General features: G+C 40.2%; 1 protein-coding gene across 3 annotated transcripts in view; it reads right to left on the reverse strand.

Moving 5' to 3' along the window:
* The window catches only part of lrba (LPS-responsive vesicle trafficking, beach and anchor containing), an 871,588-nt gene that overhangs the window by 478,673 nt on the left and 370,884 nt on the right, over nucleotides 1-22,031 (reverse strand). For all 3 annotated transcript variants that reach the window (XM_069926437.1, XM_069926436.1, XM_069926438.1), the window contains one exon: nucleotides 14,798-14,964. In XM_069926437.1, the coding sequence (XP_069782538.1) occupies nucleotides 14,798-14,964 (167 nt within the window). The remainder of the gene's footprint in view (nucleotides 1-14,797; nucleotides 14,965-22,031) is intronic.

Below are 22,031 nucleotides of genomic sequence, written 5' to 3' on the forward strand. Positions count from 1 at the left end.
TGCTCTAGCTCTGTGGTTCCCACCCCCCTGAAAATCTAGTTTAAATCCCCCCCCCAACCGGAACAGCACCAGCAAACCATCCCACAAAGATATTAGTCCCCTTCCAATTCAAATGCTAATCTCCCATCAGAATAGGTCCCACTTTCCCTGGAAGAGAGACCAATGATCCAGAAACCTGAAGCCCTCCCTCCTGCACCATGCCACGTGTTAAGCTGCATTATCCTGCTATTTCTAACCTCACTTGGCACAGGTAGCAATCCTGAGATTACAACCCTAGACGGCCTGTCCTTCAACTTTGCATCTAACTCCCTTAAAATTCTTTGCAGGACCTCATTGTGGCAGCTTACTGGAGGCTTAATGGAACTGCCTTGGGAGGTTCTGAGTGACGTCGCGACGTCACAAAGCAATGATGTCATTTGGAGCACATGGGGTTTTAAAAAGATGCGTGTAACTGTTTGAGTAAATTACTTTTTCTGAACTTCATTTGATCATTTTCTCATTCTTCATTTCATACTGCAACTCAGTTGCTACATCATCACCCTTCCTACTCACGTCATTGGTCCCTACATGGACCACCTCATCTGGTTGCTCACCCACCCTCCTAAGAATGCCATGAACTCGACCTGAGATATCTCTGAACCTGGCACCAGGGAGGCAACATCCATTCGGGATACTCGATCCCTTCCTCACAACCTCTTATTTAACTCTATAATTATGAAATCCCCTATCACTCCATCTCACTTCTTCTCCTCCCTTCCCTTCTTATTCCCCAGACTAGACTCCCTGCCAAAGAACTAATCGCTGTGGGTTGTTCCTGGTAGGTTCCCACTACCTAACAATATCCAAAATGGTATACTTGTAAGTGAGGGGAACAGCCCTGCACTGACTGACTGATGTTGTGGTGGAACGTGTGTTGACCAGCTCCATCATGGTCTGGTATGGGGACACCAATACCTCTGAATGTAAACCCCTGCAAAAGGGTAGTGGACATCACAGGCAAAACCCTCCCCACCATCAAGATTATCTATGATACAAACTTACCTGCACAAATTGTTCTGCAACCTTGAAAGTCAAATCCTACCCAGTTTCACATCCATTAAACCACTACAGTATGCTTACCAGCATTCTGAATTATCAAAATTTGAATCATTATGAATGTTCTTAATTCACAAACATTCAAAACATTTAAAAATTAATCATACTTTAGTGCACATTTTTAAAATGCTGTGCTTAAAACATCAGAAAGTACAAAAACAATTAAACACTTAATCCAAAATTATGTAAATTCCAAAAAAAAACTCATCTTATTCCCTCAAATGAAATGAATCGAGTAATTCACCAGATATATTTTCCAAAACATCTGATGAGAAACTTCAGGAAGTTAAAACTTGCTGCTAGACTCCATGTGGCATTCAAAGGAGCCAGCATCACAGCAAAAGAATATCGAAAGAACTTTGGATTCACACATGTTCCAGTTGTAACTGCCATTGTTGCTCAAAATTGTTTGGGTCATTTGAAACAATATCCAGGTATCCTAAAAGCATCTTGGGATTTTGAAATAAGGGTTTTTTGCTCACCATTAATCATATATTTTGTTTATTAAACCAGTCTCTTTCTTTGTATTAATGTTTTATCAAATACATATATAGCTCAAGACTGTATTTTTTTCCAAATTCGTTTCAAATTCAAATTAATTTAACATCAAAAGGCAGTTTTCAAGTACATTAAGTTGGATATCCACTGTCAACAAAAAACTATGACATTGAGACAAGATCTGTATGAAGACACAAGCCAGAAACATTCCCAATTCATATATTAACAAGTTATAAATCTGCACTATGGCATATTTACTCTGCAGAACAGTGCCCTTTAAAAGCATCTGATATAAAAGCAGTTTAACATTTTCCTTGGCTCTGCTAGAAGATTTTTTGTTGTACATTTATTCCTTTATTGAAATCAGGGTGTCAATTGCATTTATTACCACTTCTCAAGTGCAATAGGACATAAGTCACTTTCTTGAACTGTTCTAGTCCTTCTGTTGCAAATCTTCCCATAATGTTATTGGGTTAAAAGCATACCCATTGACAATGAATAAACAGTGTTGCATTTCATAACTTGGTGTGCAAAGATGCAGGTGGTGGTGCTCACAAGTTCACCTTGTCCTTCTTCATTGTAGAGATCATTGGTTTAGTCACTATTGGGGCAGCCACATCAATTAAAACAATATGCATTTTCCAGCTAATAACACTGTATCTACTATAGGATATACATCTTTAATCCAGCGACATTGGGTAGAAAAAAGCTTAAAACAGGAAATAATACTGTGGAGCGGCACAGTTAGCATGACGCCAGCGATTGGGACGTTAGTACAAACTCCTTACAGACAGCACAGGTCTCAAACCCCAGCCCCGATCGCTGGCACTGTAAAGCTTGAATCTGCCGTCATTGGTACAAACTCCTCACAGCTTGTGACTCGAACCCCGGTGCCAATCGTGCCAGATTCAACCAATACAGTGCCAGCGATCGAGATTGCAGTTCGAATTCCATGCTGTCTGTAAGGAGTTTGTACTAATGGCAGCAGATTCAAACGTGCCGAACCATGGGAGTTACCAGATCACAGATCACCAGATAAGAGAGGTACAACCTGTATGTTCTCACAGTAAAGGTAGTGATTGTTTAAGTACATAGATAGATAAAAATTTGACAGCTTGCCTTGCTTTATCTAGTGTTGACATCTTGAGTGACCATTGGTGGAATTGTACTTATGCATCCCCTCATCCATCAGGACTGTGCTTTACATGGGAGGAGTCATGTGATGGAGTAGCGGCCGGTAGGAGAATACCAGCCCTCTCCAGAAAAGAAAAAGCAAAGCCCCAGAAACACAAAACACAACAAATAAAAGATAAAGGAGTGGAGAAAATGGCACCTAAGAAAGAAAAACCAAAAACAACGGGAAAAAAAGGAAAGACGCCGGAAGAGCAAGGTGAAGGCCTTACCTGCACGAAAAAGCAAGGACCCACCATGGAAAGAGGAGCCTGCTCCCTGAGGTTAGTGAAGACCCCGCAGGGTCGCGACCCACCAACTGCGTGACTGCAAAAATGGCTCACTGAGCCAAACAAAGGTGCGAAACTGTGCATGCGCGAGGAATTGCGCATGCACAGCTGTGCACGACAAGGAGAACACCGACGGGAGGGGGGACAGCTGAGAGATGACTGACAGCAGGGCTCCCAGCTGAAAGATAAAGAAAGCAATGGGAAAGGGAGGGGTGAGAAAGAAAAACGGAAGCAGGAGACACAACAGATAACCAGCCGAAAAGAAGAGGACCAACATCAAGAAACCATGAAAAAAAAATACCCAACAAACTGAGACAAGCAGCTCAACAAGAAAGTCAGAAGAGACACAGATGCAAGGAAGAGAAATAGAAGACACAAACCCAAGAGCAGACACAGAAGAAGAAGGAGAACACCAAGCTCTGCACAGAGGAATAGGAGGTAAAATGAATGGACAGTACATAGATTAAAAAAAAATTTCAGGAACAAATGAAAGCATTAAAAGAATGGTTGAAACTAGAATTTAGTGAAATGAAAAGAAAAATGAAAAGTACAGAAGAAAAAGTGAGTAGAATAGAGCTGGTCATAACAGATGTACGGAAAGGATTAGAAAATGTGGAAGAATGAGAAATGGCTGTAGAAATGGAAGTGAACGACTTAAAAAGAAAATTGGCAGAAAGTTACAAAAAAGTTAAAGAAACACAAGAGTTGTTAGCTCAGAAGATGGATATAATGGAAAACTATAGTAGGCGAAACAATATAAAGATAGTGGGCCTAAAGGAAGATGAAGAAGGCAAAGATATGAATGAATTTTTAAAAGAATGGATCCCAAAAGTCCTGGGAATGCCAGAAATGCAGGAAGGAATGGAAATAGAAAGGGCACACAGAACATTAGCCCCGAAACCACAGTCACAACAAAAACCAAGATCCGTTTTAGTAACATTTCTGAGATACACGACAAGAGAAAATATATTGAAGAAGGCAATGAATAAAATTAGATAAGACAAGAAACCACTGGAGTACAAAGGTCAAAAAAAAATTTCTACCCAGACATAAGTTTTGAGCTCCTAAAGAAGAGGAAGGAGTTTAAGCAGCAAAACTGATCCTATGGAGAAAAGGCTATAAATTTATGATAAGATATCCAGCGGTGCTTAAAATAGTTATCCCGGGGGAGCAAAACAGACTGTTCTCGGATCTGGAGAAAGCATGAGAGTTTGCAGAACGCCTGCAAGACAGAAAGTAAGATGTAACAAGAACAAAGAACGATGACAAACTACATATAAAGATGTAAAAATAATGTATAAGTAAGAACTAAAGAAGGGAAGAAAAGGGAAGTAAGGGAGAAGGGGGGTAAAAGAGGAGGGTTTCAATTTTTTTTATAAATAAGAAAAAGAGAAGAAAAGAGGGGGAGCCTTGTTGTAATGTGAAGATAAAAGTCTCTTCTGGAGGGGGTTGGGTGGGAGAGAATAACAGTCACTGCGAAATCAGTTGACACTAGCGAACGGGTTCGCAGTCCGAATGGAGAGGGGAGTTGTAGTTGCCCAGCAAGGGACAAGGGGCGACTCAGAGATGGGGGGACATTTGGGGTTAAGGGAATTTTAGATGTGGGAGAAGTTAAAGTATTTTATGTTTTAGAAGTGTTGTAATACAGTGCGTTCAAAAAAAGAAAACTGAGAAATGAAAATGGGGAAAAGGGGAAAGGTGGTGTTGAGGAAGAAGAAATGAGATGCAAACAGAGTATGAGATGGCCATGTTGAACGATATGACTATAAATATGAATGGAATACATAACAAAATCAAAAGGAAGAGGCTATTAAATTTACTGAAAAGAGAAAAAGTAGATATAGCATTCATGCAGGAAATGCATGTAACTGATGTGGAACACAATAAATTAAAGAGAGACTGGGTAGGGCACGTAGCGGCAGCATCATACAACTCAAAAGCCAGAGGTGTAGCTATATTAATCAATAAAAATGTACCAATCAAAATAGAGGAGGAAATAATAGATCCAGCAGGGTGATATGTAATGATAAAGTGTCAGATATATTCAGAACTCTGGAATTTGGACAATATATATGCACCTAATGAAGAGGATCAAAAGTTTATCCGTTTTTTTTTAAGATTGTAGATATGTAGGGGAATATATTGATAGGAGGGGACATTAACCTTGATTTGGATTCAAAGATGGATAAAACTGGACAAAAGACTAGCAGAAAGAACAAAGTAGCCAAATTTATGGTTAAATCAATGCAGGAAATGCAACTTTCGGATATATGGAGGAGACAACACCCAGAGGAGAAGGAATACTCATATTATTCGAGTAAACATAAACCAGTTCCTGTTGTCAGACCACATCCAAAGGAGAGTTAGGAAAACGGAATATAAAGCTAGATTGTTATTGGATCACTCACCCCTGTTATTAGCAATAGAACTGGAGGACATCCCGTCAAGAACATATAGATGCTACTTAAAAGACAGGAATTTAGAGTATTTATTGAGTGTCAAATTAAAATGTACTTTGAAATAAATACGGAATCAGTGAAAGACAAATTTATATTATAGGATGCGATGAAAGCCTTCATCAGAGGGCAGATAATAAGTTATGTAACTAAGATGAAAAAGGACTACAATCGGGAAATAGAACAGCTGGAAAGGGAAATAGTAAGTACAGAAAAATAACTAGCAACAAGGGAAGATACAACAAAAAGAAGAGAATTGGCGGACAAAAAAAAATACGAAACACTACAAACATATAATGTGGAGAAGAACATAATGAAAATAAAGCATTAGTATTATGAGCTAGAAGAAAAAACGCACAAAATACTAACTTGGCAGCTTACAACAGAACAAGCTAAAAGAACGGTATTGGCATCAAGGAAAAAGGACAAACAAATTACATATAACCGAACAGAGATCAATGAAAACTTCAAGGAATTCTACACACAATTATACCGAACTGAGAATGAAGGGAAAGAAGACAAAATAGATGAGTTTCTAGCTAAAATTGAACTACTGAAATTGCAAGAGGAGCAAAACAAATTGATAAAACCATTTGAAATAGAGGAAATACAAGATATATTAAAAAAGCTACCGTAACAATAAAATGCCTGGGGAGGACGGACTCCCAATAGAATTCTATAAAATTCTTTTCTTTTCTATTAAGAAAAGGTGAACAATAGACAATGTCCGTAAGTTCATTAACTTAATCCATGCATTTAAAGAGTTACTAATTCCTCCTCTCCTGGAAGTAATGAACCAGATAGAAGAAACACAAAACTTGCCAGACTCATGTAAAACAGTAATAATTACAGTAATACCAAAGACGGGGAAAGATCCACTAACACCAGCATCGTATAGACCAATATCTCTACTTAACTCAGATTATAAGATAATAGCTAAACTATTAGCAAACAGAATGGCCGACTGTGTACCAAAAATAGTAAAACTAGATCAAACTGGATTTATTAAGAAAAGGCGAACAACAGACAATTAAGTTCATTAACTTAATCCATGCAGTACAAGGAAATAAGACGCCAACAGTGGCTGTTGCTTTAGACCATGACTACCAGCCCCCCCCACATCTCCATCGGGCACACAAAACTCAAAACGATCAACCAGTTTACCTATCTCGGCTGCACCATTTCATCAGATGCAAGGATCGACCACGAGATAGACAACAGACTCGCCAAGGCAAATAGCGCCTTTGGAAGACTACACAAAAGAGTCTGGAAAAACAACCAACTGAAAAACCTCACAAAGATAAGCGTATACAGAGCCGTTGTCATACCCACACTCCTGTTCGGCTCCGAATCATGGGTCCTCTACCGGCATCACCTACGGCTCCTAGAACGCTTCCACCAGCGTTGTCTCCGCTCCATCCTCAACATTCATTGGAGCGCTTTCATCCCTAACATCGAAGTACTCGAGATGGCAGAGGTCAACAGCATCGAGTCCACGCTGCTGAAGATCCAGCTGCGCTGGGTGGGTCACGTCTCCAGAATGGAGGACCATCGCCTTCCCAAGATCGTGTTATATGGCGAGCTCTCCACAGGCCATCGTGACAGAGGTGCACCAAAGAAAAGGTACAAGGACTGCCTAAAGAAATCTCTTGGTGCCTGCCACATTGACCACCGCCAGTGGGCTGATATCGCCTCAAACCGTGCATCTTGGCGCCTCACAGTTTGGCGGGCAGCAACCTCCTTTGAGGAAGACCGCAGAGCCCACCTCACTGACAAAAGGCAAAGGAGGAAAAACCCAACACCCAACCCCAACCAACCAATTTTCCCCTGCAGCCGCTGCAACCGTGTCTGCCTGTCCCGCATCGGACTTGTCAGCCACAAACGAGCCTGCAGCTGACGTGGATATTTACCCCCTCCATAAATCTTCGTCCGCGAAGCCAAGCCAAAGAAGATTCAAAGTACTACAGAGGTTCAAACTACCAGATAAATATATTAATTAGATTAAAGCATTATATAAGGGTCCAATGGCGAAGGTGACTGTAAATGGATATATATCAAACCAATTTAAATTAACCAGGTCAACTAGGCAGGGATGTCCACTATCTCCCTCACTGTTCGCGTTAGGAATAGAACCATTGGCATAACTGATAAGAACAGAAAATAAAATAAAAGGGATAAAAATAAAAGGGAAGGAATATAAGATCAGTCTATTTGCAGATGACATCATAGTATACTTAACAGAACCAGAATTATCAATAAAAGAATTACATAAGAAATTGAAGGAATATGGAGAAATATCGGGGTACAAGATCAACGCAAATAAAAGTGAAGCAATGCCAATGAATAATGCGGACTACACAAAGTTTAAAAAATAATCACCATTTAAATGGCAAACACAAGCAATCCGATACCTAGGCATTAGACTAAATAATCTAGGCCATCTATACATATTAAATTATCAGCCATTAATGAAGAAATTACAAGATGACTTAGAACATTGGAAAGATTTACCACTAACACTGATAGGAAGGGTAAATTGCATTAAAATGAATATCTTCCCAAGAATACAATACCTATTTCAACTGTTACCAATTCCCTTAACAGAGAAATTCTTCAATGAACTAAAGAGAATAATAAGGAAATTCTTATGGAAAAGGGGGGGGGGGGGGAACCAAGGATAGCACTGGATAAATTAACAGAATGTAACAAACAAGGTGGTTTGCAGCTACCTAACTTTAAAAATTATTATAGAGCAGCACAATTAAGATATCTATCAGATTTTTATCAAACAAAGGAAAAACCAGCTTGGACCAAGATAGAGCTGGATAAAATAGGGGAGAAGGTACCTGAACATATACTATATAAGTGGGATGAAAAGCTGGTGCAACGTAGGAATTTATCAGTAATGCTCAACATTTGGAAGATTCACGTAGAAAGGAAAAAAACAAATTACCAACTACCAAAATTATTATTGACGCAAAATCAACTAATCCCTTTCACAATAGATAACCTTTCCTTTAGAGAAAAGGAATTAAAAGAATAGAAAATTGTTTTTTGGGAAAAAATTTATTATGATTTGAACAAATGAAGTACAAATATGGAATAACTCATGGTACAATGTTTGCATACCACCAACTGAAAACCTACTCAAAGGACAAATTGGGAAGCAGACTAAGATTACCAGAAGGAAGCTGCTTTGAATATGTGATTACAGAAACAACGATAATAAAAAGATTTGTAACAACCATGTACATCAGGCTGCAAGAGAAAGAAAGTGATGAAATAAGCTATAAACCCAAACAAAAGTGGGAAAAAACATCTAAGCATAAAGATATGAAAAATGAAATATGGGAAAAGCTATGCTCCGGAACTATGAGAAATATAATAAAAACGAGGTTACGCATGATACAATATAATTGGTTACACAGGCTATATATCACGCCCCAAAAGTTAAATAAGTGGGATCCAACAGTATCAGATAGATGTTTTCACTGTAAGAAGGAAACGGGAACAACAGTACATGCAATTTGGGCATGTGAGAAAGTGAAAATCTAACTCAGATATTAAATAAAATCACAAAAAGCAACATGCCAAAAAGTCAGAGATCTTTCTTCTAAGTAATATAAGAAGTAAAGAATTAGGCCTTAAACTGGATGAAGTGCAAAAAATATTTATTATGATAGCCTTAGCGGTAGCAAAAAATGTATAATGTCAACTTGGAAATCAGAAGAGAGCCTGAGAGTACAGCAATGGTACATGGAAATGAATAAATGTATACCATTGGAAAAAATAACACATAATTTAAAAAATAAAGTCACATTATTTGAACAAATTTGGGAACCGTACATGGAACACAACAGAGAGGGCCTATCGCGGACCTCCACCCCCTAAAATGACAGAATGAGAAGACGACAAAATGAACTGACCCAGTGTGTAAAAGTAGATGACACAATTTTCTTGTTTATTTTCATTGTGTGATGACATTGTTTAATGGGTTTACTGTATTGTATATGTTGAACGTTTAATGGGTTTGGAGGGGGGTGGGAAGGAGAAAATGACACTATGTATATTCAAGAGGGAAATGTTTCTGTGTATTTTGATTAATATGGTTCATAGTGTGAAAAATAAAAATTTTTAAAAAAGGACTGTGCTTTACATTTAAGAGGTGAATCTCTTACATGTTGCTGGTCAATCGTGTCATTTGTTCATCATGTGGAACTCAACATGATTATGGCAGTGAACACAAAGGTTAAATGGTTAGACTTTCCTTTGTTGTAGATGATATTACTTAGCAAATATGATGTGAATGTTACTTATCATGAAAAATCCCTTGCCTAAGGACTGTTTGATTGTTTTCAAGCATAAATTCCTTCATCTTCTGAAGACTTGCAAATAGAACTGCACATGAAGCAATCATCAACAAATATTCCTACTTCTGATTTTATGAAGGTGCTGCTGAAGAGATTACATCCTTGGTATTGTCCATAACAATTCCTGCAGTGATACCCTGGGAATGAGTTGATCAATCTCCATCAACCACGACCAGCATTTTTTGTTCAAGCTAATACTCCAATTAATGAACATATTTCCCTTAATATCCGCTGATTTCAATTGTACTAGGACTCATAGAGCACCAAATGTAATCATACATGACTGTTTTGTCAAGGGCATTCACTCTCCCCAAAATTATGGAATTGAGTTCAGCCCATATCTGGACAAGATTGGAAAACTTTCTGAAAAATGAGTCATCCTAGTAAAAACACACCAAGATTAAGTTCCACTTAGTGTTACTGCGAACAGCATTTTCCATCACTGTTCCCTGAAACTAGTTTGTTTATTATCATGTGATTGTATAAGTACTACAGTGCCACACACTGCAAACGCACATGGACTTAACACAAATACAGATAAATGATATATATGCTCAGTACATCCATACAATATTAAAATAAATTAATATTATTATTAAATAAATAGCTGAGTCATCAAGGGTTTGTATGAGTAGCCTATCAGTCATTCAGCAATTTCATTGCCAGAGGAAAGAAGTTATTTCTCAGCCTGGTGGTTCTGATACTAATACTCCAGTATCTCTTTCCCAACAGCAGTAGCTGCAAAATGCTGCCTGCTGGGTGATAGGAGTCCTCCCTGATTTTGCGATCCTTCTTTAAATAATTATCCTGGTAAATCCCATCAATAGGGGGTGTGAGGGAGGGAGACCCCAGTGATGAGGCCAACCAAAATGTTGTTGATCAAGCTCCTGTAGAAAGTTAACTGAATGGTGGTCGATAGTCTTGCCCAACTCAATCTTCTCAGGAAGTGCAGTCAATATTGCACCTTCCTGACAAGTGAGGAGATGTTATGACTAGACTAAGTAACTTCTTAAGTGGACTCCGAGGAACTTGCTGCTCTCTACTCTCTCCATTCTTCTTTGGCTTGGCTTCGCGGATGAAGATTTATGGAGGGGGTAAAAGTCCACGTCAGCTGCAGGCTCGTTTGTGGCTGACAAGTCCGATGCGGGACAGGCAGACACGGTTGCAGCGGCTGCAGGGGAAAATTGGTTGGTTGGGGTTGGGTGTTGGGTTTTTCCTCCTTTGCCTTTTGTCAGTGAGGTGGGCTCTGCGGTCTTCTTCAAAGGAGGTTGCTGCCCGCCAAACTGTGAGGCGCCAAGATGCACGGTTTGAGGCAATATCAGCCCACTGGCGGTGGTCAATGTGGCAGGCACCAAGAGATTTCTTTAGGCAGTCCTTGTACTTTTTCTTTGGTGCACCTCTGTCATGGTGGCCAGTGGAGAGCTCGCCATATAACACGATCTTGGGAAGGCGATGGTCCTCCATTCTGTAGACGTGACCCACCCAGCGCAGCTGGATCTTCAGCAGCGTGGACTCGATGCTGTCGACCTCTGCCATCTCGAGTACTTCGACGTTAGGGATGAAGGCGGTCCAATGGATGTTGAGGATGGAGCGGAGACATCGCTGGTGGAAGCGTTCTAGGAGCCGTAGGTGATGCTGGTAGAGGACCCATGATTCGGAGCCGAACAGGAGTGTGGGTATGACAACGGCTCTGTATACGCTTATCTTTGTGAGGTTTTTCAGTTGGTTGTTTTTCCAGACTCTTTTGTGTAGTCTTCCAAAGGCGCTATTTGCCTTGGCGAGTCTGTTGTCTATCTCATTGTCGATCCTTGCATCTGATGAAATGGTGCAGCCGAGATAGGTAAACTGGTTGACCGTTTTGAGTTTTGTGTGCCCGATGGAGATGTGGGGGGGCTCTCTCCATTACTGAGCTATTAAAGTGTAGTGGAGGGTGGTTGTCCCTGGTCCTCCTGAAGCCCACAATAATCTCCTTTGTCTTGTCCATGCTGATACTCAGGTTGTTATTCTCGCATCATTTCACAAGATTTCCCACCTCTACTCTGTAGAGGTTGTTGTTGCTGGTGAGCCCAACTACTGATGTGTAATTTGGATACTTAAGACTCTGTTAGTGCTGGATCTGGCATTGCAGTCATGGGTCAGTAGCATGTTCACAAGTGGGCTGAGCACACAGCTCTGAGGTGCACCAACACCCAGCATGATGGTACTCGATGTTCTGCTGTCAGGAAGTCCAGAATCTAGTTACAGAGAGGGACGTTGAGTCCCAGCAAGAAATCCACTCCATGAGGCTCTGGGGTACGATCGCTGAGCTGAAATCAATGAACAGCAGCTTGGCGTTTGAAGCGTCATTTTCCAGTTGGGAGAGCGTGGAATGGAGGGATAAGGAACATCATCAGTGGAGCTGTTCTGTCTGCAGGCGAATTGAAATGGGTCCAGAGTTGGATTTGTCATGCTTTTTGTACACATCTGAACAATCTTACTCATTAATAAGGAGATACTATTGAAATTGTGATTAGCCAGCTGACTAGATGCATAACTAATTTGGGAACAGCTAAATTGTTCCCTGATCCAAATGCCTGTGTTGTATCCAGTGGTCTCATTCATTTTATTCTATTTTGTAGAGTGAATCAGTTTGGCTGAAGACTGGTTTCTGAGAAGGTAGGAACCTCAGTAGAAGTTCATTTGAATCAAAAACTCACTAAACAATTCTGTGAAGATAAATTCCAAAATCTTCAGCCTCATATTTGGTTCTTATGTTCTTGGTCTTCTATGCTTGAAGATGCAGTTGATTTTGGAATATCCTTTTTCTCTTAACTGTTTGACTGCCCACTAGTGCTGTGAAAGATTTGAATAATTTTACTCTGAACTACTGCTCTTAAGATTACTTGTTTTTCTATTACATGCTGTTTTGCATGCATATGGTCATGCATGGCATCTCATTCTAAGGTGTGCATGAGTGCTAAATACAGAAAGTCCTTCCAGATGTTAATTGTAGAATGTGCATTACTCTGATCCATGAGGCTACATATCGTGGCAGCTCATGATAGTGCCCCACTGCTGTCAAATTTTGAGCGATTTGATATCTTCTTTCCCAATTGGTGCAATAGTAGTTTCAAACAACACAGTGAAGATGAGACAATCTGCATGAAAATCATGCCATAATTACTCCCACGAATATTGTCATGAAGAGGTGTTGAATGGCAAAGACAATGTAAATTTGGAAACGGCGGCCGCTGTAACGGCAGCGCTGCTGCTGGTGCGTACCCGCAGGGAGAAAGGAGCTGAGATACAGCACTCTCGCAAGGTCCAACTGCTCGACCAACTGCCATCAGCTCCACCCAGGCTTTGAACAGCCCATTAAAGGAGCAGATAGCAGTTTTATTTAAAATCCCGCGACCGTGGGGCCTGTGCTCTGTGCACAAGTTGGCAGCGCCTCTGATCGGCAGCAGCCATGAGGGGTTGCAGACTCCAGGGGAGCGGAGGACTGGAGCAGGGCACTAGAAAACAGGGAAGGAGAATCAGAGGAGGTGACCCACAGGACGGTGACCACGACAGCAGACCAATGAGGGGGCTATGCGGCTGAAAGACCAATGCATGCGACAGGCTGCTGACGACTTGAGGCGAGAGGCTGTGGGCTGCTGGACGCTGCTATCAGGAGACTTGAGCCGGGCTGCAGACTGCTAGAGACTGGCTCGAAAGTGGCTGAAGGGGTACCAGGTAACTGAGGGGGTACTGAAGGCACTGAAGGGTCCCTGACCGTGTCAAAGGTTCAGATCTGGAGCTCGGGTTGCCAATGGTTTACACTGTGTAGCAGTGTAGGCTGCAGGAGTGCTGGAGGCGAATCCATCGACACTCGGTGGCTCTGGGGGGACTCGTTCTCTTTTGCTTCTCTTTCTCTGTCTATAAGAGGCGCTTCAGGTAATTTCTGCCATGGCGAACCTGTCTGCCTCACAGCAGGCAAAAGCAATTTCATGTAATATGACACTTTTATTGCAATGACAGTAAATTGAATCTTGAATCTTGAAGTAGCTTGATTTTCAGAGTGGTTCCCTGACTACCAGGCAGTACAAAGTGATTAAATATTTAACTTTTCCTCAAAAGATAGTTGAACCTTGTGTGTTCCACATAACCTGGAGGCAATAATTTACCATGTTGAATTGATGTGCCAGTAAACCAAACACACATAATTTAAATAATTGAAGTTTTTAAAGGATTGTTTCTTCTATTACAGAGAACAGTGGAGCCACAGGAACAGATCCTTCATCCTATGTGTATACACCAAACATAATGCCCAATATACTAAAACTCTGCTGCCTGCACATGGTACATATTCCAATATCCCTGCTTATTCATGTGTCTATTTCGAAGCTCTTTCATGCTGCTATTGTATCTGCTTAACCCACTACCCCTGACTGCCTGTTCCAAACACCTACCACTCTTTGTATAGAAAAATTCCTTTAACTTTCCCCTCCTCATCTTAAACTATATGTTAGAGTACAGTAAAAAATGTTATTTCTCTTCTAAGACATGTCTTAAGGTCTTTTACATATATCAAATGGGCAAATAGGATTTCAATCTTATCTGAAAGGATACACCTGAGCATCATTTTAAACTATTAATCATATTTATATAAAAGATTCACAACTTAAAACTCCAAACTATTTTTAGCTGAAAGGTACATATCAATATGTATTTCTTGATAGACCTGCATGTTTAATACCAGTTACACAATCCCACAAGACAAATTTTGGGTTGTTGATTACTCGATCCATCATCTTTAGGATAACTCTGTATCAGGACAGATGGATAACCTACAGAAATTGTATTATTATTATTACCTACTAAATTTGATGACCATTTGTGACAACTGAGAGGTGGGTCCCATTTTGACCGAAACTGAATCTAAAACCAGTAGATTTACCTTGACGAAGAACTTCCCCAAGCACCATGCTTGTCCGTCAAAATGTTAATAATCTTCTGTATCAGTTGTGTTGCTGTCACATGATCTCGATACTTTGCTGCTCTTATTAGGTGATCACACATTTTTTCTTCTTCACGTCTTTCTGCTGAATACTGGGCACAAAGAGACTGTCAAGAAAAGGATTAATGTATTTTTATTTCTAATATTATTACCTTTACAATCAAACACACTGAGTCAAAAGGACTGTACAGAATGGGATCATATTTTTAATATCTTAATAATAATGTCAGCATCGTCTTTCACACATTTATTGTGGCACTACTGATGAAAATCTGAATTCTTATCTCTATATTTTACTGTCAGACTAAGCATCCAGCACATGAGTGAAACACAAAAGTCTGAAGATGCTGTGATTGTAGTAAAAACACACAGAAATGCTGGAGGAACTCAGACAGTTTCACAATGTCCATAGAAGATAAAGATATTTTACCGACATTTCGGATCTGAGCTCATCTTCAAGGAACCTGTTCTGTTCACGTCATGTCAACCACCTGATAACCATCCCCTATTCGTATGGACAGGAAGCAATCTTAAGTTAATTGTTGAAATGAATATTTATTAACATAATATATATAACATAACAATTACAGCACGGAAACAGGCCATTAGGCCCTTCTAGTCCGCACCGAACCAAACACCCCTTTCTAGTCCCACCTCCCTGCATAACCCTCCATCTTCTTCTCATCCATATACCTGACCAACCTTTTCTTAAATAATACAATTGACTCCGCCGCCACTATTTCTCCCAGAAGATCATTCCACACAGCTACCACTCTCTGAGTAAAGAAGTTCCCCCTCATGTTACCTCTAAACCTCTGCCCCTTAATTCTTAACTCATGTCCTCTTAACGGAAATAGTCTATCCACATCCATTCTGTCTATCCCTTTCATAATCTTAAATACTTCTATCAAATCCCCTCTCAACCTTCTACGCTCCAAAGAATAAAGACCCAATCTGTCCAATCTCTCCCCATACTCCAGATGCTTAAACCCAGGCAACATTCTGGTGAACCTTCTCTGCACTCTCTCCACTCTGTTTATATCCTTCCTATAATTAGGCGACCAGAACTGCACACAGAACTCCAAATTAGGCCGCACCAACGTCTTATACAATCTCAACATCACCTCCCAACTCCTATATTCCATGCAATGATTGATAAAGGCCAGCATTCTAAAAGCCTTCTTCACCACCCTATTCACGTGAGTTTCTACCTTCAGGGAACGATGTACTGTTACTCCTAAATCTTTCTGCTCTTCTGTATTCCTCAATGCTCTCCCATTTACCACGTTTGTCCTATTCAGATTCTTCTTACCAAAATGAAGCACCTCACACTTATCAGCATTAAATACCATCTGCCATTTTTCAGCCCACTTTTCTAAGCAGCCCAAATCCCTCTGCAATCCTTGAAAACCTTCTTCATTATCCACTATTCCACCTATCTTAGTATCGTCTGCATATTTACTAATCCAATTCACCACCCCATCATCTAGATCATTAATGTATATAACGAACAACAATGGGCCCAATACAGATCCTTGAGGCACACCACTGGTCACCGGCCTCCAACCTGACAGACAATTATCCACTACCACTCTCTGGCCTCTCCCTTTCAGCCAATGTTCAATCCATTTGACTATCTCAAAATTTATACCTAAAGACTGCACCTTCTTAACTAACCTTCCATGTGGTACCTTATCAAAGGCCTTACTGAAGTCCATATAGACAACATCCACTGCGCTACCCTCATCCACATTCCTAGTCATCTCTTCAAAAAATTCAATCAGATTGGTCAAATATGACCTTCCTCCCACAAATCCATGTTGAGTGCTCCTGATCAGACCCTGTCTATCCAGATGTTTATAAGTACTATCTCTAAGAATTTTCTCCATTAATTTACCTACCACAGACGTCAAACTTACAGGCCGATAGTTGCCAGGCTTCCTCCTTGAACCCTTTTTAAATAACGGATCCACATGCGCAATGCGCCAATCCTCCGGCACTATCCCCATATCTAATGACATTTGTCATTAGCTTATCTGCCTGTCCCGCATCGGACTTGTCAGCCACAAACGAGCCTGCAGCTGACGTGGACTATTTACACCCTCCATAAATCTTCGTCCGCGAAACCAAGCCAAAGAAAGAAAAGAAAAATAGTATATAAAAATTATGGTTAAAAACTGAAAAAAAGTCCATAAAAAATGGGCTTAACGTAGAGGAAGGTAATGCCATTTCTGGTTGACACTTTTGGGTGGTGTTTTCATTCACACTGGCATGGTTTTTTTTCCAGATGCAAATCTCCACCAAGTTACATTGACAGTTGTGAAACATCTACAATTCTTTCTTGCATAAATTTCAAGCTCATTGTTTTGAAAATTGATAGTTCATAATTGTTCACAGAAAAACCAGCATTTATTAGAATAGATTATCTGGAAAGTATGCTACTTTACAAACTAACACTGATATTACTATCATTGCCTCGACTGAGATCCATAATCTCAAAAGCATTCTCACATATGCTTAGACAGTTTTGTCTGTGGAGGTCAAGGTTATGGCGATTACTGTGGTAATGACAGCAACATGGAGGATTAATGCTGAAATTCCAAAATTGCATTAAGCACACCTGTGTTTGATTCTCCAGCTAAATCATAGATTCACATGAATTCATGCAACTTTCAGGTACTTAATAAATAGTTAAGTATCTCGAACATCAAAATGGTTACATGTGTCCTAAGTGGATAATTAATGGCATATTAAACTCTAATAACCAGGAACCTGACCCTAAAAACTAATTTTGCATATTTTTTTTCAAATTCCTCATAGAAATATTTCCAACACAACAGATTTTGAACTATAGAACCACAGAACACAATATAATTGTAGGAGGACCTTAAATCCACCTTGTCTGTGCTGAAATACAGTATTTATTCTGCCTATTCCCATCGACCTGCACCGAGACTAAAGGCCTCTATACTCCTCCGATTCATGTACCTATCAAATCTTATCAAAATTTAACCTACAACACAATATCTGCTGACAGCTGGATCCATACTCTCATCACCCTCCGATGAAGGAGTTCCCCCATCACATTTCACCATTCACACTTAACCCATGTCTTTTAATTCTTGTCTCATCCAACCTCAGTTGAAAAAGTCTGTTTGCATTTACCCTATCTATATCCCTCATAATCAAATCTTCCCTCATTCTTTGATGCTCCAGGTAATAAAGTACTAACCTATTCAATTTTTCCTCATAACTTCAAGTTCCAGTAATATCCTTACAAATTTTCTGTGAACTCTTTCCTGTTGTTAGGTGACCATAACTGCACACAATACTCCAAATTTGGCCTCACTGATGTCTTATATAATTTCATCATAGCATCCCAACTCTTGATTTATTAAAGCCAATGTGCCTATCTACTTTGATGCCACTTTCAATGAATTATGTAGCAATATTCCCAGATCCCTCTGCTTTGCCACACTTTGCAGTGATGTCCTACCTTGGCTCATCCTCTCAAAGTGCAACACCTCACACTTATCCACATTAAATTCTGTCTGCCATTTCACAGCCCATTTACCCAACTTGTCCAAATCCTGCTGCAAGCTTTCAGAGTCTTCCTCAAAAGCTTATCCCTAATCAGTCCTTGCACATCATGCATTTGTATATTTGGTCTCTTAGGATGCCTTCCAACAAAATTTACCTACTACTGATGTCAAGCTCATCAGCCTATATTTTCATGGATTATTCTGAGTCATTTTTAAACAATGGAACAACATTAGCTATCCACCAATCCTCAGGACCTCACCCATGGCTAAAAATGTTTTAAGTAGTCTGGGGTCCATACAATTTCTGCACAAATCTCTCTTAAGGTCAGAGGGAATCTTTTGTCAGGCACTGGGAACCTATCCACTCTTATTTACCTCAAAATTGGGAGAAGGCATTAGGTCTGAGTGAGGAAATGGATCAGCTCCTGATTAAATGGAGAGGCAGACACAATGAGCTGAAAAGCCTATTTCTGCTCCTATGTCTTAAGATCTCATCCTCTGTAATCTGTATAGGATCCATGACTTCATGGCTACTTTGCCTCACTTCTATAGACTCAGTGTGTCTCCTGAGCAAAAAAAACAATTTCTGATCTTCCCCATCTCTTTTAGATCCATGCATCAATGACCACTCTGATTTTCAAATGGACTAATTTTGTCCCTTGCTATCTTTTTGCTCTTAATATATCTGTAGAACCCCTCGAGATTTGCTTTCACCCTCTCTGCCAAAGCAACATCATGTCTTCTTTCAGCCCTCCTGATTTATTTCTTGTGTTTCCCTCCATTTTATACTCCTCAAGTACCCCATTTGTTCCTTACTGCCTTTACCTGCTATGCACCATCCCCTCCTTAACTAGGCCCTAATATCTTTCAAGATTCCTTATACCTGTTAGTTTTGCCTTTAATAAATATACCTGTTGGTCTTGTCTTCATGAAATATATTTTTTTAATTCTTATGATATTCTACTTTAAGTAGATGTGTAAAACATAGTTTTGTATTTAACATAATCTCTAAACTGTTGATGAAAACGGTGTTTTTTGATGTAAACAGCCAATGAAAATTATTTGATATTACTAGTGGATCAGCAAGTTGATAGCAACAACAAGTGGAAATAGGAAACTTCTTATGAGAGAAATCATCAGATCCTAGAGGGTACATTTTCCAAGGTCAGTGACAAGCAGTGCCTCTTTGCCACTAAATACAACTTCTGACATGTCGTGGTAATAAGCAATTTAAGCTGATTTAACAACTTTATTAAATTAAATTTATTTACATGTTTCATTTTTCAAATACAGACAGGCTTCAAGATCTGCTCCATCATTTCTAGTATGTTGGCAGATGTGTATTAACGAAATATTATGAGAGGATTTGAAAGAAATGGTATGCAGTGGTTAGTAAATGTCTTAAAGTGTCCTATAATTTACAGTTAGAACCTCCTCTACAATTTAACCATTAACTTTTCAAGTCTGACATATAATCTATAGCTATAAATCATGTTAACAAGTAACGCTTTCCTTTTTATCAATCTCTGTCTCCTTAAAGAGAAGTTTGGCTTTAAACATGTGATCAAAAGGAAATCAAACAACACTTAGTAATGACCGCAACCAGCTGAGGGCGAGATCAAGGGCATTTAAGGCCAGGAATCTAGATCTCTAAAGAAGTCCAGGTATGACCTATGGAAGGCCATCCATGAAGCAAAGTGGGAATTTTGAAGGAAGCTAGAGACAGAGACAGATACACGGCAGCTATAGCAGGGAGGACAGGCCAATTACAGCCTACAAAGCGAGGGTGAACACTATAGATGGCTGTGATGCTTCATTACCTGATGAGCTGAACATCTTCTATGCTCGCTTTGAGAAAGACAACCAAACAGTGCCCATGAGAATCCCTGCAAAAGCTGAAGACCCTGTGATATCTGTCGCTGAGGCCGACATCAGAACATCATTCAAGAGGGTGAACCCTCACGAAGTGTCAGGCCCTGATGGAAAACCTAGCAGCGTACTGAAAATCTGCACCATGGACATGGACATTTTCACTGTCTCATGGACATTTTCAATGTCTCATGGTTGCAGACAGACATTCACAACTACTTCAAAAGGACATAGATAATTTTGGTACCCAAAAAGAGCAGCGTCAGTTGCTTCAACGGCTATCACCCAGTAGCACTAACTTCTACTGTAAACAAATGTTTTGAGAGGCTGGCCATGCCAGAATTAACATGTACCTAAGCAAAGGTCAGGAACCATTGCAATTTGCCTACTGTTACAATTGCCCCACAGCAGACACAATTTTGCTGGTTCTCCACTCAGCTCTGGATCACTCTGAAAAAAGCAACTCATACATACGGCTGCTCTTCATTGACTGCAGCTCAGACTTTAACACCATTATTCCCTCAGTGCTGGTCAAGAAGCTACAAACTCTGGGCCTCTGCACAACCACAACCGCACCCCCCCCCCCCGCCCCCCACTCGCAACTGGATTCTTGATTTCCTCATCGGAAGACGGCAGTCAGTACAAAATGGAAAGAACATCTCCTCCTCACTGATCATCAACACAGGCACACCTCAAGGATGTGTGCTTAGCCCATTGCTCTACTCATATACACCCATGACTGTATAGCCAGGCACAATTCTAATGCTATCTACCAATGACACATATAGTTGTTGGCTGAATCACAAACAGCAATGAGGAAGCATACAGGAGGGAGATAGATCAGCTCGTTGAGTGGTGTCATGCCAACAATCTTGTGCTCACATTAGCAAAACTAAGGAGATGATTGTGGACTTCAGGAGGAAGTCAGGGGAATATGACCCAGTCCTCATCGAGGGTTCAGTAGTGGAGAATGTCAAGAACTTCATATTCCTGGGTGTTATCATTTCTGAGGATACAATCATGAAGAAGACACACCAGTGGCTATACTTTGTGAGGTCCTTGAAGAGATGGGGGATGTCAGCAAAGACTCTCGAAAACATCTACAAGTATTCCGTGGAGAGCATTCTGGCTGGTTGCATCACTGTCTGGTTTGGAGGCGCCAACTCTCAGGACAAGAAAAACTCCAGAGGGTTGTTAATGCATCCTCCAACATCACTCCATAGAGGCCATCAACATGAGGCGGTGTCTTAAAAAAGCAGCCTCTATCCTCAAAGACTTCCACCACTCAGGCCACACCCTCTTCACTCTGCTACCATCGGGAAAAGGTACAGGAGCCTAAAGACGAGCACTCAGCAACACAAGGACAGCTTCTTCCCCGCTGAATAATCAATGAACCAAAGACACTGCCTTACTTTTTGTGCACTATTCTGACATTTTTTTTAATTTATTGTTGTAAAAGTGGTTTATAGGAATGTTTGCTCTATGGTGCTGCCACAAAACCCCGAATTTCATGACTTGTTCATGACAATAAATTCAAACTCTAATTCTGACAGATGGACTTACAATGTGTAAATGGTAAATCCAATGAGGAATTGGGTAATTGTGCCAGCAGAGCATTACAAATATGAAGCTATTATATGTTAGTCAACTTATTTTATATCCAATTGGCATTCCTCTACTGAACCATGATCTCATGAAACAATCTGAATTTGCAAGTTTGAAATCAATCAGTGTCATCTTTAACTTGGTTATAACTTTATAAA

This window comes from Narcine bancroftii, chromosome 3 (assembly GCF_036971445.1).
Source record: "Narcine bancroftii isolate sNarBan1 chromosome 3, sNarBan1.hap1, whole genome shotgun sequence".
In the NCBI taxonomy this organism is placed as follows: domain Eukaryota; kingdom Metazoa; phylum Chordata; class Chondrichthyes; order Torpediniformes; family Narcinidae; genus Narcine; species Narcine bancroftii.